Below are 18786 nucleotides of genomic sequence, written 5' to 3'. Positions count from 1 at the left end.
AGATCTTACAACCTAAGTTGTACCCGAGGCAGTGGAATGCAAATTGACCTGCCCAATGTTACAAGGAGCATCTGTAGGAGAAGGAGAATTTGGACTCTTGGCGTCACTGGTTCTCAGCTCTAGTGATCTAACCACTAAGCTGCTTTTTCACTCCAAGGAAACAAAGTTATGTTAGTGGGTTTTCTTTTTGTATAGTAATAAATTCCTCAAACTATAAACTACATAGTGTGATATGTTTACTTCACTGAGCCTCATTTAATAAGGCTCTGTGTTGAACATATGATTGTATACCTGTTTTAATAGTTATGAAATATATTGTCATAGTCTATGACTCATTTTAAATTAGTTTAGCTTATTTTCACTTTTATAAAATTGCTTTTGATATAATTGTCATTTTTTAAACTGTTCAAACAAAAATATTTAATACGTGTGTATGTATTAGGGATGGGCACCCAGATTTTTTTTGTTTTGTGTTCATTCTTTTCGGACTGGAAATCAGTGTTGAGTGTGCACTATTTGCACATTGTGTGCACTGTTTGCCAATATTACACACTTGTGCAAACTATTGGGAAGAATACAAACTATGCGCAAATAATGCACACTCTTTAAGAAAAGTGCGCACTCTTATTGACAAATGACACTAATATGAAATGATTTCCCATCCCTAATATGTATACTGTATGTACTATATTACTACTTGAGTATAATTTCCCATTTTCCACATTTTTGCCCCTCTTAGATTCTTGGAGTTTTTGAACTAATAGTAATCCTCATTTTATTTCAGGGAGTGCTTTTGAGAGTAGTGGCACCAGTACAGAAACAGATTTGGCATTTCCATGGATTCTATATGTATTTGACTTGAAAGCCTTTGACTTCTACAAGGTGATTGAAAGCTTTATTAAAGCAGAAAGCAGCCTATCAAAAGCAATGATAAAGCATCTGGAACGTTGTGAGCATCAAATCATGGAATGTCTTGCGTGGAAGCCTGTAAGTACTGACTTAAAAATTTTCTTTTAGCTGGGTTCAGTTTTCAAAAAACCAAACATAATCTTATCCCAATACCTGTCTGGTGGTGTTGATTTACCAATATGGAAGTCTCTTGATTTCTGGCAAAGTTTAAGGCACTGCATCAATTTTCTAAATCGTGGACTTGCAGTGTCGTTGATCTCATGCAGTGTGAGACTAGTAACAAAGTGATATGTTCATTTGTTCATTCTTAACATGTGATCATTCTACATATGTCATCAAGGTGGGGTAGGTACAATACAGATAAAACAAAGCAAGAAACAGAATTCTATAAATCAAACAGGAAAGAGAAATGAGAAAAAGGTACAGAGAAAGCAGACACCACTGATCTGGGGTCACCAGAAGCCTTGTTAAAAAATAAAAAATACTTTTTCAGAGCTACCTTAAAAAATCTGATAATGATGCCTCACATTGAAGATGCAAAGGAAATGAATTCTAGAGCATAGGGCCTTCGAAAAAGAAAGCAGAATTTCTAGTTAACTCCAACCTGGTAATCAAAGGTTCAAACGATCTGCAGGCCAAAGTTGATTGTAGGAGTTGCGTAGTAGTGTGTGGTATGTTAAGGAAGATTGCCCTTATAGAAGGTCTTACTTACTAAAGTCAGAATCTTGAACTGAACCCTAAAAGTCACTGTTTTTAGAAGATGGGTCACATGATCAAATATTTGTGCCTGGCTTAAGAGTATAATTGCTGTATTATGTAGAGATTGGTTTCTCCCTTGTTTTGATCAAGAGACTCAAATATACCGAAACGTCTCTACTAGAGCTATTGGAATACCTGCTAATGTTAGTGTAATAGAGGGCGATGATTATCCACTGGTTATTCAACAGGCAACTGATTTTGAACAATTGAGCACTAAGTTATTTGCACATAGCCATCTACTAACAACATCAAAATGGGATTGAATTTGTGATAGATCTGGGCTGATGAAGTCAGTGAGAGCAAGAAGATGAATACCATCTGCATAATATGTATCACAGTTGTCAAAGGACATAGATAAATATTAAAGAAGCAGTGGTGATAACACCGATCCTTGAGGGACTGCATATAGGGGCATAAATGCAGATGGGGGACTGTGAAAGATAGACTGAGAAGAAACGATCTGATGATAAAATTATAAACCAGGTGAGAACAGTACCAGATATACCAATATCAGTGAGTTTGGCTAGCAGCATGTTGTGATCCACAAGGTCAGGCAGAGGTTAGATCAAGTGAGATCACTAAAACAAATCCCTGCAATCAAGGATGAAATGGAGGTCACCAAGTAGACTGGTTACCACTGTTTTCATGCTGTGACCTGGAGAAAAGCCTGATTGGTGAGAATGAAGAATGTCAGATGACACCATGTGCTTATGCAGTTGATTAAATGCTCCCTTTTCTACAGTCTTAGACATGGCAAATTCAAAACAGGTCTATAATTTCAGAATGGGGCAAACAATTGCTTTCTTCCAGCATATGGGGACTTCTGTAGAAAGTCTGAGATTTAGTGCAGACATTATAAAGGGAATGGGACGTGATATACCACCTTATATATACCGTACTTATATGCACCTAGGGCAATAGAGGGTAAAGTGACTTGCCCAGAATCAGGAGCTGCAGTGGGAATCTAACCTAGTTCCCCAGGATCAAAGTCCGCTGCACTAACCACTAGGCTACTCCTAATTTCAAGCCAGTGAGATAGAAAAGGATCAAGAGGACAAAACAGCAGGTCTAGCAAATGACAATTTAGATACAGCATAAAACTAAGTAAATTGAAAGCTGACCGTCTTTCTCATTGTATCAGCCCCAGTTTCTAGAGGCCCAACCTAAAGAGTTGTGTTAAAAGGTGATATAGAGGAAGCACAATCTACAGATAGAGGGGATGAAGTAAAAAATATGATGCAGGTCTTTAATTTTTGATGAAAAAAAATGCAAATAAATCTGCAGTACTAGCCTACGAGTTGAAAACTTTTGGGTGCAGGGATAGGTCAGCTAGCACTGGAGCAGCAGACCTGGAGGGTGCAAGGATAGGTCAGCCATGCTAACTGTTCATTCTGTGTTGAGCTAAATATTGGGCAGTCCATGGTCCCAGACCAGTGGCCCACACCATTCTGCTGCATGTGGGCTGCCAGAACTCATCCTGTTCTAGCAGAGAGAGGCTGCACTAATGGAAGATTAATGAGGGGCAGAGGTTTAGTGCAGCTCCTCCACATGACCCAGCACCACCTGTTTTCGAATGTCATCCTCTATGACTGGTGAGTGTTCTTACAACATTTTATTTAAATTTACTTTGAAAATTATGGCATCTTTTTCTAGACCATAAAAATATTTTAAGTAGATGTGATTTAATTTTTTTAGACCTTTGGATCCACACTGATGCTGTTTTTCCCTTTGAAATGTAATAAAGATGCTATATTTAATGTTATACATTGCTTTGTTTTGTCACTTATTTTGAAGGTAATTTTTATTTTTGCTGTTCATATATTTCAAGTGGATTAGTTTTATGGTTAAGTGCAGTTAGACTTTTCTAGCACAAATTGTACAGAATTGATCAATAGAATTTTCATTAGTATTTGCATTGATAAAACAGAACTCCCAAAAGATATGTATACATATTTTAATTATGATCTGTGCTTTCAGATGACCTTTATAAAGTTAACAATGCTCTGATTAGTCAGCTTTTATCAGACATTGCTGCTGTTTTTGAAACTAATGTGCTTACTTCTGTGAAAAGGGAAATTACTTTTCTGTTTGAGTTCTGTCTCATAAATTGTAACCTAGTGCATCCTACTGAAAATGTAAAAAAAAAAAAAAATCCAACCAAGAAAGCTACAAACTGTGAAAAGTATGCTATATACGCTTAGGAAAGGTAGTTTTAACTCTAGAAGTTTCTTGGCTGCATTGCATGAACCAGAGATCTCAGCTCCTCTTTGAGAGCCACAGAGGCATATTTTCAAAGCACTTTGGGAGGCTAAGTTCCATAGGTTTCTAAGGAACTTTGGGAGGCTAAGTGCTTTGAAAATGAGCCTCATAGTATATCAAGAATCTAATAATAATCTTTATATGTTTGCAGACGTTTTAGCTAAGTACCCAGCTTCACTGCGACCTAGAGCTGTTTTAGGTAGTACTCGTGTTTAATTTTAAGCACTGGTCAGTCATAAAATATATTTCTACATTACCTAAGCTGAAACAATGTAGAATTATTTTGTATATCTGGTTTCTGTTGGCTCCAAGAAAATGCAAGTATTAATATGAGTAAGAGCTTAACCAGTTAGAGTTGTATTTCTAAGAGGTGAAAACTGCCAGTATTACATTTGCTTGTGTTTTTTTTTAATTGTCTGCCTGGGCAATATAATACCAATTAAAAGGATAAATAGGGGCCTTTTTACTAAGCTGCGTTAAAACAGCTAACTTGGGGTTTACTCAGTAGCAGACCCACGCTACTGTCTTCTGCGCTTAAAAAGGCAGCCTCTGGAGTACACTCCTAACGCGGGAATGGGCAGGATCTGGGCATGCATGAGTGGGCGGAGGTGTGCCTGAGTGATAGCATGTGGGACAGTACCATGCACTTGATGTCACAACTGCTAATAGTGCAGCTGAACTTGCCGCCACCTCAAGAATGAGTGCTGGGGGGTTGTGTGTGGAGGGGGGGGGGGGTCTGATGGGGTGCACACACCTGGAATAAATATGCCACTGCCTGTTCCAATTTAAAAAAAAAAAAAACAAAGTTGCCTTTGACACTTTGTTTTTACCATGTTTCCCTTCTTTTGCTAAAGACAACCTGTAGCTGGGGATTCCCATCAGTAAGGACTTCATGTTCTGCTTGACCTTGACAACACCTGTAATAGACAGCAGGATATGTCTTCACTAAACCTGTTTGCATAACAAGTGCTACTAGTTTGGCATAGTCCCAAACAATGATGCCAGTATGGAAAGCCTCACATAATGTGCAGTTGACCTTCCTAGAGAGCTTTGTAAAATTCAAGAGGTAATTACTCTTTTACATTGCACTGTGCTCCATCAGAAGTCACCCATCCATTGGGACTTACATTCTGCTGTACTCAGGAAAACTCCTGCTAGAGATAGGCAACTCTGTTTAATTGACCATGGAATCACTGGGGTGGGGGGGGGGGGGGGGGGGGGGGGGAATGAATGTTACACAGGAAGAGGTCAGCAGTTCTCAAATATGCTTTGTGCCATCTGTCACTTCATCAGTGAGATTGCTACCATTGCTTCTACAAATTGTACCAGTACTAGATGCATAGTATTAAAACGTTCTACTTTGCTAATGCTTTAATATATTCTTTTGAAATATAATAATTCATACAAGTGATCCCTGCTGGAAAGTGTGTATGCTCTATGTTAATACCCTTTTTTTTTATAGTGGCATACTTTTGGCTTACATCAGATTTGCTTATTTTTTAAAATACTGGAAAAATCTCTGTCAACTTATCAAATTAGCTATATCTTATTACAACAATTGAAAACCCATTTCTTTTTAAAATGTTGATTCGCTAATTGGAGAAAATATTTTCAATGTAGATAGGACATTGATGGTAAATGCTATATCCATTATGAACTAATACTGTTAGCTAAAATATATTTTTTAATTTTTCATGATGGCTGTAATTATGCATTTTACTTCAAATACTGTTCTTACTTTAGAGTCCTCTTAATAGAAGAAAGAAGGCGGTAAAACCTGTAGGCATGTTTAAGCAACCTTTCTTTAATATACACTTGAATTCTTCAACTCCTGACAGTAGATGTGTTTACAACTTGTGCCAGGAAGCATGAGATGGGGCAGGGAATTGTCTGATGTAGTGTGGAAACATGTTGCCTGTCCCCCACTGTGATTAGCAATTTGTGTTTGATGATGTTTTGCTACTCATTCACTTCCTTCTCCTCCTCCTCCTCCTCCTTCTGTTTGCTGCTTTTTGTCTACTGAGGGGTAGATGCACTAAAAATATCTTTAAATCCCTTCCCTTACCGATTCCTTAGCAAATCGGTAAGAAACAGGCATGCATCAAGGAAATCGCATGCAAATGAGCTGGTCACTGCTAGCTCATTTGCATGGGATTTCCTTACAAGCCAGTCGGCCAGCTGAGCATGCGCAGAGCAGCCAAGCGTTATTCTGGCTGCTCTGCACATGCCAAGGACGTCCTTTATGGACATCCTTCACTCAAAAAAAACTAGTTGTCCCCATAATCGTTGCAGACAAACAGCTAAAGCTAATATTCTCTCCACTCTACTACTAAGTGTTAATATTTTGGCAGGCAGAAGGAGGAAGCAGGAGGCTGAGCTTGAGTTTCTACGGCCAAGGAGCTGATGCCAAGAAGAAGGCACAGCTCCCTCCTCCAGGTCTCTCTCAGCCAATCACAGCGCGTTTAGCTGTCACTGGTGTCAGCTAAATGCACTGTGATTGGCAGGGTTTTTCAATATTCCAGCGAAAGGAGCAGCAAGAGTAACATCCTGCCACAACAAATCTCCATTAGCAGAAACCCCTGGGGAACTCACGGGAGAAGAGAGAACATTTCGGGCTGGAGAATCCTCCCTCTCCACTGATGAGTGCTGCAGCATAAGCCTGGCAAGTAAGCGGCTGAGCAAATCATTCTTTTTTTTTTCCCTTCCGATTCCCTCACAGCAGCCCCAACGAGAGGTGCAGACCTCCCGTTAGATTTTCCACGGTGAGGGGATCGGAAAACGGTAGTGCATCTCATTGTAATATGATTTGTACACATTATAATACTAATTTGCTCATCTCATTCCGTTTTCATCAGCTGCTACCGTGACAGGACAATGCCCTTTTGTGCATGTCGTGGTTTACTACTTGCGCATTAAACTGGCTACAACCAGTTTGAAACCCACGTTATTGGCTCATTTATTTTAGTGCATATAGCCCTGAGTCATTTATGTTGAAATAGAGCTCTGCAGCTTCTGGAGGAAAACTAATTTAGGCCCAGATGATCAAAAGCAAGTGTGGGCGCGAGAGGCCATTAGCACCGGTCTAGTGCCTGCGTTTGCTTGCATCCCAGAATCAGAGCCGACAAACGCGTGTATTATTTGTTATCAATGTAACTCTCTCATAGATGTAATCACTCAATATGTCTGTCAGACATAAATGAATCTCACTCTATTCATACACTATCAGACACAATCTGTACCTTTGCACCTCTATTGTAAGCCACATTGAAGTAACAAATTGTATAATGTGGGGTATAAATGACACAATAAATAGATGAAATAAAATACAGGTACAAGGAAAACAGATGGGTAGGAAAGAGAGGCAAAGTAAGCCGAAATGTTCCTCTTCCTATTACATAAGAGCATAAAAATAGCCACACTGGGTCAGACCAGTGGTCCATCTCTCCCAGTATCCTTTTTCCAGCAGTGGCCAATCCAGGTCACAAGTACCTGGCAGAAATCCAGATAGTAGCAACATTCCATGCTACCAATCCCAGGGTAAGCAGTGGTTTCCCTGTGTCTCAATAGCAGACTATGGACTTTTCCTCCAGAAACTTGTCTAAACCTTTTTTAAACCCAGGTACACTAACCGCTGTTAACACATTCTCTGGCAACAAGTTCCAGAGCTTGTTGAGTGAAAAAATATTTCCTCCCATTTGTGTTAAAAATATTTCCATGTAACTTCATTGAGTGTCCCCTTGTCTTTGTACTTTTTGAAAGAGTAAAAATCAATTCACTTCTACTAGTTCTACACCACTCAGGATTTTGTAGATCTCTATCATTTCTCCCCTCAGCCGTCTCTTTTCCAAGATGAAGAGCCCTAACTACTTTAACCTTTCCTTATATGAGAGGAGTTCCATCCCCTTTATCATTTTGGACATTCTTCTTTGAACCTTTTCTAATTCCGCTATATCTTTTTTGGGATATGGCGACCAGAATTGAACGCAGTATTCAAGGTGAGGAGAAAAAAGTGACATAGTATTCTTGGTTTTATTTACCATCCCTTTCCTAATAATTCCTAGCTTCCTGTTTGCTTTTTTTTTTGCTACAGCCGTACACTGGGCAGAAGAATTTAGTGTATTGTCTACAATGACACCTAGATCTTTTTCTTGGGTGCTGACTCCCAAGGTGGACCCTAGCATTAGGTAGCTATGATTTGGATTATTCTTCCCAAAGTGCATCACTTTGCATTTGTCCACATTAAATTTTATCTGCCATTTGGATGCCCAGTCTTCCAGTTTCCTAAGATCTTCCTGCTAATTTTCACAGTCTGCATGTGTTTTAGCAACTTTGAATAGTTTTATGTCATCTACAAATTTAATCACCTCACTTATTCTGATTTCCAGATCATTTATAAATGTTAAATAGCACTGGTTCCAGTACAGATCCCTGTGGCACTCCACTATTCACCCTCTTTCATTGAGAAAAATAGCTGTTTAACCTTTCCCCCTGTTTACTGTCCAATAATCAATTCCTAATCCACAACAGAGCATTGCTTCCTATCCCATGGTCCTTTAATTTTCTCAGGAGTCTCTCATGAGGAACTTTGTCAAAAGCTTCCTGAAATGTAGGTACACTACATAACCCAGCTCACCTTTATCGACATGTTTATTCATTCCTTCCAAGAAATGGTAAGGCCTCTTCGCTTTTTACCTCTTTTAGACTTGCCTCTTATGAAAATAGTCCTCAGGATCAATGCACTGAGGATCTGAGTGAAAGGAGCTCAGAGTGTGAATGTGAGAGCTTTCAAATGAGTGTGACACTCGTGAGTGAGACGTGACATCTGATATTATGATAGAGGCATTCTCTGCCTTTATCCATTGATCCTCTGAACCAGGTTACTGTATAACACCGAAAAGCAGGAAACCTATGAGTTGTGGAGAACTTTAAAAAGAGGCAATTAAAAAGCAAGAACTCTACTTAGAATTAAGCAAATGAAATCATAGTTAATAGTGATGCAGTATTGGTACACATTACAAAACAGATTCATAGAACAGTAAAAATTATGAAGAAAGACTAAACAGGTTGGGGCTCTTCATTTTGGAGAAAAAAGTGACTGAGAAGGGGAATGATAGAAGTTTGTAAAGTGGAGTAGAGCACTTAAATACAACACAAGAACAAGAGGCTTTCCATGAAACTAATGACACCTATTGAAAACAAATTATTGAATTTTTTTTTTAATGCAGCATATAACTGAGCTGTAGAATCTGTTGCTGTAGGATATTTCAATGTATTGATGTTTCTATGCTTCAGTTGCTAGAATGACCTCTCCTTCACAAAAGCACTAGGTCATTTTTAGAGGGAGGTATTTTTCTGTGGAACCCCTGGTCCAATCTGGTCTATTTTCAAATTTGTCTCATCTCTGGGTTTTTTTTCCCATATCTGAATTGGAGACATCTGTATCTCCAGTATCAATATCCAATATCTGTATCTGTATCAGGAACTCCCGAAGGTCGGCCCGCTCGTACCTCAACCTCCACTACCCTGCTCCTCATGGCCTCAAATATAAGACCATCTATGGTTCATCTTTCCCTTATCTCAGCACTCAATTGTGGAACGGGTTGCCTCGAGAGGTCAAATTCACTTCAGATCACCCGACCTTTAAGAAGCGGCTCAAGACCTTCCTTTTTGGCAGTGCATACACTAAGACCCCTACAGGTGCCATACCCTTTTAGTCTACGGTTCCCTCTGTGAAAACTTATCTCCTCCCCTCTCTTTCCCTCCTTTCTTTTTTCTTTCTCTCTCCTGTGACCTTGTCCACTGTACTTTGTACTATTGTTTGCTTATTAATTATTGTACGCCACATTGAGCCTGCCCATGAGCGGGAATATTGTGGGATATAAATGTCATAAATAAATAAATCTACATTTTATTGTGTGCTAAGGCAGTGGTTCCCAAACTTGGTCCTGGAGGCATCCCAGCCAGTCAGGTTTTCTGGATACCCACAATGAATATTAATAAGAGAGATTTGCATGCACTACAAATCTATCTCATGAATATTTTGTAGATATACTGAAAACCTGACTGGCTGGGGTGCCTCCAGGACCAGGTTTTGGAACCACAGTGCTAGTGGAATAATAGCTTCTTTCGTATTTGAAACTGAGGATAACCTGGTTATTAGGCATTTCTTTTGCAATATTGCTAAAAGTTGGATGGGCTGATGTGTACTACGTCTTTCAGTGTATCATTTTACAACATAAAACAAAGAACTTCTTAGTGCTATGTATTTAAGCTGAGCACAGCCTTTTTATTAAAATAACATTATATACACAACCTTTAGCAGGATGACTTTCTGGGATCCTTTCCAAGCGTCAAAACTTTTTATTGAAACATAAACCATGCCCATCTGATTTGCATGCTTTTATATCGGTTCCATCTCCATAGAATAGTATATTTAGTATTTTGTCCTTATCTTCTGATTTTATTTATTTATTTGTTACATTTGTATCCCACATTTTCCCACACATTTGCAGGCTCAATGTGGCTTACATAGTACCGAGAGGCAATCGCCAAGATCGGTAGAGGAACAAATACAATTAGATGTTGGGGTTGAATAAGGGAGGTAGATTAGGCACATAAGGGTCAAAGATAGGGAGGGGAAATAGTGTCCAATACGATCTTTGGATTTGCTGCGTTTCAGAGTCGAGGCGTCTATGTTGGGTTGGTAGGGTATGCCTTTTGGAACATATGGGTCTTTAGTGATTTCCGGAAGTTTAGATGGTCGTAGATTGTTTTGACAGCTTTAGGTAGTGCGTTCCATAGTCGTGTGCTTAAGTAGGAGAAGCTGTCCAACTACGATCTGCTGGGCATTCTCCAGAGGTTGATTCCAACCCATTGATGAAAATTTCGATGGTGGTGGTGTGCTGAGGAAGTGTGTTGCACAATTTTATTATTTTTTCATTGAAGTAGTTAGCAAGTTTATCTGCAGATGGGATGTCTAAGTTGGTTGTGATGATAGGAGTGGTGTCTATGAGTTTGTTTACGAGTTGGAATAGTTTCTTCAGGTCTTTATAATGTGGACCTATTTTAGTTTTGTAATAGGATCTTTTGGTCTGTCTTATTGCATATTTGTATTTTAGGGCTAACACTTCATATGAAATTGAGTTGCCCAAGCAACACCTGGAAAATCTTGTAATTTCATAACACAAAACAAAGCTCCTTATTAAGGAAATAGATTTTGAAAGCCACATTTTGATCTTTCTTGGAGGAAAATGAAACTAGGAGGGGAAAATGAAACTAGGAGGGTTGTCAGGACAGAAGTAAAGTCCTTTCTTAGATTCAGGGTATCAGATGGAACCAAAGTGTCCACCCCCCCCCCCCTTGTGTTTTATCTGCCAATCACACTTGATTAGGAATACAACATTTGTTCAGCAGTCTGATCCACATATGAAATTTTTAGCACCTTAAGATAATTGAGCAGAATTTCAGGTGCAAGCAACCAGGTAGGTGAAAATTTCAAAAACTAAGTTCGGATCCAATCAGTTCACAGCTCTAAAGTGATGTCATCAGGGAAGCCCTGCAGGGAGGAGGAGTTGGGACAGCAGTCAGCCAATGAAAGTCCATCATCAGGGAGATAGGCATTCTAGGATGTTAGCCAGCCAATAGAAGGAAGCAGCAGAAACAGCGGAAGGGGGGGGGGGTGGAACCAAGCCCTGAGTGTTTCCCACAGACGCTGTTTGATGGACCCTTGTCTTCCTTGCATTTTTGGTAAGTCACACTTACTTTTATGCTTTACATTTCGGTACTGCCCCCCCCCCCCCCCCCCCCCCCATTTCTTAACAGTAAAATGTCATTTGAAAAAGAAACATGGCACGGCTTTCATACACACAAAGAAGCCTCATGTAAGCTGGGGTTCCTTTTTTTTTGTGGTCCATCTTCCCTGCCTTGTTTTTCCCCTTCTCCTACTTGCGATAATGAAGAACCAGCAGGTCCACACATCCTGTTCAAATTTCCAGGTTAAAAGTAGGGACTGCTTTTGTGCATGGGGTTGGAAACAGTAGTGCATCGCATTGCATGCACATTATAATAGTAATTAGCTCATTATAATAGCTTTGCATTCCGTTTTCGTTAGCTGCTGCCATGACAGGAAAATGGCTCGGAGAACCCTTTTGTGCATGTCCTGGTTTACTGCTTGTGCGCTAAACCAGCTAGAACTAGTTTAAAAACCACATTGCTGGCTCGTTAAGTTTAGTGCATCTGGCCCTAGGGGTCCAGAGAATCAGGTACTTGAATCCCTATAACTGGTCCCTATTTCTGCTTCTCTGTTGCCTCCCAATGATAACTGCTCTTACCAACCCCAACAGGAAACGTTGGAGGTCTGATGTCCATAGGTTCTGTTTACTGTATAGTTTTTGAACAGCATATTTGCAAGGTTGTCAGTTCACAGTATCTAACAAGTAGGGATTTTGTGTTGCTGTTACTGAAGTGACTCTAGAATCTAAGAGGATCCTATTTCTGTGCTCTGTATAAATTCTGTGTTACGTCTGTGGCCGTGACCACCCTCAGACTTACCCTGTTTCTGGGAGTCAGTGGCTGTGCTGGCTTCTGCTTGTCTCTGTGTCTGTCTCTGTCTTAGTTTCTCTCTGGCTCTGTGTGCTGATTGCCCTACTGAACCTCACCTGTGTGGGCTATGCCTTTTCCAAGATGGCTGCCGCCGACTCCTCTATGCCAGTATCCAAGATGGCTCCCACTGGGCTGACTTCTCTGTGTGTCAAGCCTCTGGATGCAAGGTGATTGCTGCAGTGTGCCTCTGGTGTGGAAGGGCTTTATTAATCACTTAGAGACTACAGCCCGGGCCTTTTCATTTCATTTAGGGCCCTGGTTTATAGAGTGCTCTGTACACTGTTTCAGTGTTTGCTCTGTGTGAGTGTCTTTGTTTGACTAGATAGCTTAGGCACCGTGTGGCTTGTTAGCCTGTGTATAGCTTTGCTAGTTCTCTGTGTTTGTTCCTAGTGTTAGACTAGCCAGCTTAGGCACCGTGTGGCTTGTTAGCCTGTGTATAGCTTTGCTAGTTCTCTGTGTTTGTTTGGACTGGCCAGCTTGGGCACCGTGTGGCATGTTAGCCTGTGTATAGCTTTGCTAGTGCTCTGTGTTTGTTTAGACTAGCCAGCTTAGGCACCATGTGGCTTGTTAGCCTGTGTATAGCTTTGCTAGTGCTCTGTGTTTGTTTCCAGTGCATGACTTGTTAGCTTGGGCACAGCTTTGTTGTTAGCTGGTGTATAGCTTTCAAGTCTCCTGAGTGTGCTCTGTGTATGTTTCTTGTGTATGACTGGTTTGCCTGGGTATAGCGTTTCCATTAGCCTAGGTACAGTTTTACTAGTCATTGTGTTTAAACCTGCCGACTGCCAGAACCCGGACAGTCCCTGCCTGTCGGCCTTGCCTGCGCCTAGGTGCTAGGGGGCACTCCTGGATCTTCATTCCTGCTGTTCCTGCTTGCAAGTTCCAGTTCCGGGTTTTCCTGTAAGTCCCACCGGCTGCCAGAACCTGAGGGCTCAACCCTCGGGGAAAGGTGGTCAAGCGTAGGTGAAGCCTAGGTCCAGTGTGTTCCAGTCCAGCGGGTTTCACTCCTGTATGTTCCAGTCCTGTGGGGCCCTCCAGTGTGTTCCAGTGCGCACCCGTCCGGTGCGTTCCAGTTCCGTGTATTCCGGTGTAGAACTCCAGTCCGGGGTTCCGGTCCAGTTTTGTCTCATCTCTACCTTGGAGGTGATCTTGCCTGCCACTGCCGCTCAACGGTAGTGGCCCATGGGCTCACGAACCCAGTGCTCCCGGGGAAGAAGCCTGACAGTATGCCAAGGTCCTCGAGCATGTGACATTCTGGAATTAAGTTTCTTGAATTTGCCTACCATTCAATCCCATATCAAAAAAATTGTGTGCAACACATTAACATAGTAACATAGTAGATGACGGCAGAAAAAGACCTGCACGGTCCATCCAGTCTGCCCAAGAAGATAAATTCATATGTGCTACTTTTTTATTTGTACTGTCCTCTTCAGTGCACAGACTGTATAAGTCTGGCCAGCCCTATCCCCGCTTCCCAACCACCAACCCCGCCTCCCAACCACCAGCTCTGGCACAGACCGTATAAGTCTGCCTAGCACTATCCCCGTCGCCCAACCACCAGCCCCGGCACAGACCGTATAAGTATGCCCAGCACTAGTCCCGCCTCCCACCACCAGCTCTGGCACAGACCGTATAAGTCTGCCCAGCACTATCCCTGCCTCCCACCACCGGCTCTGGCACAGACCGTATAAGTCTGCCTAGCACTATCCCCGTCGCCCAACCACCAGCCCCGGCACAGACCGTATAAGTCTGCCCAGCACTAGTCCCGCCTCCCACCACCAGCTCTGGCACAGACCGTATAAGTCTTCCCAGCACTATCCCTGCCTCCCACCACCGGCTCTGGCACAGACCGTATAAGTCTGCCCAGCACTATCCCCGCTGCCCAACCACCAGCCCCGGCACAGACCGTATAAGTCTGCCCAGCATTAGTCCCGCCTCCCAACCACCAGCTCTGCCACCCATTCTAGGCTAAGCTCCTGAGGATCCCTTCCTTCTGCACAGGATTCCTTTATGTTTATCCCACGCATGTTTGAATTCCGTTACCGTTTTCATCTCCACCACCTCCCGCGGGAGGGCATTTCAAGCATCCACCACCCTCTCCGTGAAAAAATACTTCCTGACATTCTTCCCAGATTTCTCACTGGCAAGGATTAAAACTTCTTTGAGAAAAAAAAAATGAAATAATTAAGTTTAAAAACAGTTCTTAAAACAAAGTAAATTCTGTTTAAGAATATTTTAATATTGCTCTTGCATCATTTTAACAATTACATGTTTAAGAGTGTGTCGCAAACATGAACATTTTCTGTTAGATGTATCAGAACAAAAGATAGATTGAGAACCATTGGTCTAGGCCATGCTTTACAGTTGAGGAAACTACAGATTGAGTTCTGACAGCAAGCACCCTTCTTTAAGAATTGACTGTATAAGTTGAGCAACATATCTTTTCTGACACTACTTTTCATAGACATGATGGACAAGGATAACTTTCATTCTCCAAGGACAAGCAGGCTGCTTGTTCTCACGACTGGGTTGACGTCCACCGCAGCCCCCTCCAACCGGAAAAAAAAACTTCGCGGAAGGTCCCGCACGCAGGGCAAGCCCACCGCGCATGCGCGGCCGTCTTCCCGCCCGTGCGCGACTGTTCCTGCTCAGTTTTTTTCCTTTCCACGCTGGAGAGAGACGTGTCTTCGTCCCTCTCCTAAAAAACAACAAGGCAAGCGATCTGCAAAATCCAATATGGAAAAAGAAGCCAGCAGATCAATATAACATCAGAAAGATTTTATTGAAGATACCGCAGGGCAATTTGTTTACATGCGGTATCTTCAATAAAATCTTTCTGATATTATATTGATCTGCTGGCTTCTTTTTCCATTTTCGTCCCTCTCCTAGTCAGCCCCGGAAACTGGATTGCGGCCTAGCCCGCGTTTTTTCTTTTTTTGTTGTTACGTGTTCGCGTTTCCTTTTTCTCTTTGTTTAAAAAAAACCCAACAACAATAGTAGAGAAGTTTTTCCCTAGTCGTTCTTAGCCGCACGGTCGTTTCTTTTCTTTTTCGGGTGTGCTTTTCACCACCACCATCGACGATTTTGACTTCGCCGATGCGATTTTTCCGTCGATGTCCTCGAAGGTCCCGAGCGGATTCAAGAAGTGTGGTCGGTGTGGCCGGCAGATCTCGCAGACCGATACTCACGCTTGGTGTCTCCAGTGCCTCGGCCCGGAGCATAATTCCAAGACGTGCACCTTGTGTCTCAGCTTACAGAAGCGGACGCAGGTGGCGAGGCAAGTTCTTCGGGACCGTCTTTTTGGAACTTGCGCCGGCCCATCGACATTGACCTTGACGGCATCGGTGTCGACGGCCAAGGTCTTCGGTACCGATGTCGACGGCGTCGGTGCCGACTATGGCATCGACCCCAGGAGCACAGGTACGTTTGGCCCGGCAACCTGCCAGCGACGGTGGTGGTGAGCGGCCGCGCGGGCAGTCTGCCCCGGCCACTCCCGCTGCTCAGGGCCATTGGGACCGAACCCTGTTGGATCCGATACCTCGAGGCCGTGGGGGCTCCACCTCCTCCTCGTTCCTTCCGTGGAGTGCCGATGACGGACATCGGAAGAAAGCCAAAAAGCACCGTCATCGGTCGCCCATGACGCACGGGACTGGCAGTTCCGGGACATCGAGGGAGGACTCGATGCCCAGAAAGCGGCAGTGCCGGGAGGAACGCTCCCCCTTGGTCGAAGAGGTGTCGCTGCGCTGGTCGTCGGGTACCTCGGTACCGTCTCCTGGACCCGAGCAGCTTCCAGTACCAGCGCCCACACCGGCCCCCCTGCCTTTCCTGACAGCGGGCCTAGACGACTGCCTCCGAGCCATCCTTCCGGGGATCCTGGAAGGGCTGATGCGCCAGGCTCTGCCGGCACCGGGGTTGATTGCGCCCTCGGCGCCATTGATGGAGGCGCCGGTGGGCTGTGGCCCGTGATGAGGCCTCCGACCCGGTGATAAGGACTCCGACGCCGCTGCGGCACCGGTGTCGACCGCCACTCAGGTGGAGTCCCCGTCGACGTCAGTGGAAGGAGCTTCGTCCCCGCCGGCGCGGGAGTCTACCGCTCGACGCCATCATCGAGGACGTGGTTCCTCGCAGTCGAGACGGGCCCGGTTGCGGTCTGAGCTGAGAGAGCTCATGTCCGACACCGAGGAGGAGGCCTCGTGGGGGGAGGAGGAGGACCTCAGATATTTCTCCTCAGAGGAGTCTGTGGGCCTTCCCTCCGACCCCACTCCTTCACCGGAGGAGATGCTCGAAGTCCTCGACTATCCATCACCACCTAGAGAGTCTTCCACGGTACCGTTGCACAATGTCCTTAAAGAGACACTGCTTTGGAACTCGTTGAAGCCACTATCTAATCCCACCATTCCCAAGAAAGCAGAGTCCCAATACAGAATCCACTCGGACCCAGAGTTGATGCAGCCTCAATTGCCTCATGACTCGGTGGTCGTGGACTCTGCTCTCAAGAGGGCATGGAGTTCGAGGGATACCGCCTCAGCGCCCCCTGGGCGGGAGTCTCGCACTCTGAACTCGTTTGGGAGGAAGGCCTACCAATCTTCCATGCTCGTGACCAGAATCCAATCATACCAGCTCTACACGAGCATCCACATGCAGAACAATGTGCAGGCAACTGGCGGACCTGGTTGACAAGCTCCCCCCGGAGCAGTCCAGGCCATTTCAGGAGGTGGTCAGGCAGCTGAAGGCGTGCAGAAAGTTCCTGTCCAGGGGTATCTATGACACCTGTGATGTGGCATCCAGAGCTGCGGCCCAAGGTATAGTGATGCGCAGACTCTCCTGGCTGCGTGCCTCTGACCTGGACAACCGTACCCAGCAGCGGTTGGCGGATATCACTTGCCGGGGGGATAACATTTTTGGTGAGAAGGTCGAGCAGTTGGTGGACCAACTACACCAGCGGGAGACCGCTCTAGACAAGCTCTCCCACCGGGCGCCTTCAGCATCCACCTCCGCAGGTGGACATTTTTCCCGGGCACGGCAGGCTGCACCCTATGCCTACAGCAAGCGTAGGTACACCCAGCCGGCCCAAAGGCCTCCTCAGGCAGAGGGACAGTCCCAGCGCGCTCGTTCCCGTCAACAGCTCGCGCCTAAGCAGCCCCCTGCGCCTCCACAGCAAAAGCAGGGGACGGGCTTTTGACTGGATCCATGGGAACATAGCAGCCATCAAAGTAGCTGTGCCGGACGGCTTGCCGGTCGGGGGGAGGTTGAAATTTTTTCACCAAAGGTGGCCTCTTGTAACCTCCGACCAGTGGGTTCTTCAAATAGTGCGGTGCGGATACACCCTGAATTTGATCTCTACCCCACCAAATTGTCCACCGGGAGCCCAATCCTTCAGCTCCCATCACAAGCAGGTACTTGCAGAGAAACTCTCCGCCCTTCTCAGCGCCAATGCGGTCGAGCCCGTAGCACCCGGGAAGGAAGGGCAGGGATTCTATTCCAGGTACTTCCTTGTGGAAAAGAAAACAGGGGGGATGCGCCCCATCCTAGACCTGAGAGGCCTGAACAAATATCTGGTACGAGAAAAGTTCAGGATGCTTTCCTTGGGCACCCTTCTCCCCATGATTCAGAAGGACCATTGGCTGTGTTCCCTGGATTTAAAGGACGCTTACACTCACATCCCTATACTGCCAGCTCACAGACAGTATCTCCGATTCCGTCTGGGGACACGTCACTTTCAGTATTGTGTGCTGCCCTTTGGGCTCGCCTCTGCACCACGGGTGTTCACGAAGTGTCTCGTGGTGGTTGCGGCGTATCTACGCAAGCTGGGGGTGCACGTGTTCCCTTATCTCGACGATTGGCTGGTGAAAAGCACCTCAGAGGCAGGAGCTCTTCGGTCCATGCAGTGCACTATTCAACTTCTGGAGCTGATGGGGTTTGTGAGTCCAATCTCTGGAATTCATAGGAGCTCTGCTGAATTCACAGACGGCTCAGACCTATCTTCCCGAGGCGAGAGCTCAGAATCTCCTGTCCCTCGCTTCCCAGACCAGAGCGTCTCAGCAGATCACAGCTCGGCAGATGTTGAGACTCCTGGGCCATATGGCCTCTACAGTCCATGTGACTCCCATGGCTCGCCTTCACATGAGATCTGCTCGATGGACCCTAGCTTCCCAGTGGTGCCAAGCCACCGGGAATCTAGAAGATGTCATCCACTTGTCCATCAGTTGCCGCAATTCGCTGCGCTGGTGGACAATTCGGTCCAATTTGACCCTGGGACGC

The 18786-nt window shown here is 44.6% G+C and overlaps 1 protein-coding gene across 3 annotated transcripts in view; it reads left to right on the top strand.

The window, feature by feature from the left end:
* RB1 (RB transcriptional corepressor 1) overlaps positions 1–18786 on the top strand; it is a 462098-nt gene that overhangs the window by 220874 nt on the left and 222438 nt on the right. For all 3 annotated transcript variants that reach the window (XM_030200484.1, XM_030200483.1, XM_030200482.1), the window contains one exon: positions 785–987. In XM_030200484.1, the coding sequence (XP_030056344.1) occupies positions 785–987 (203 nt within the window). The remainder of the gene's footprint in view (positions 1–784; positions 988–18786) is intronic.

This window comes from Microcaecilia unicolor, chromosome 4 (assembly GCF_901765095.1).
Source record: "Microcaecilia unicolor chromosome 4, aMicUni1.1, whole genome shotgun sequence".
Lineage (NCBI taxonomy): Eukaryota > Metazoa > Chordata > Amphibia > Gymnophiona > Siphonopidae > Microcaecilia > Microcaecilia unicolor.
The sequence above is the reverse complement of the archived record's forward strand: the minus strand, read 5'-3'. Positions and strand labels throughout refer to the sequence as shown.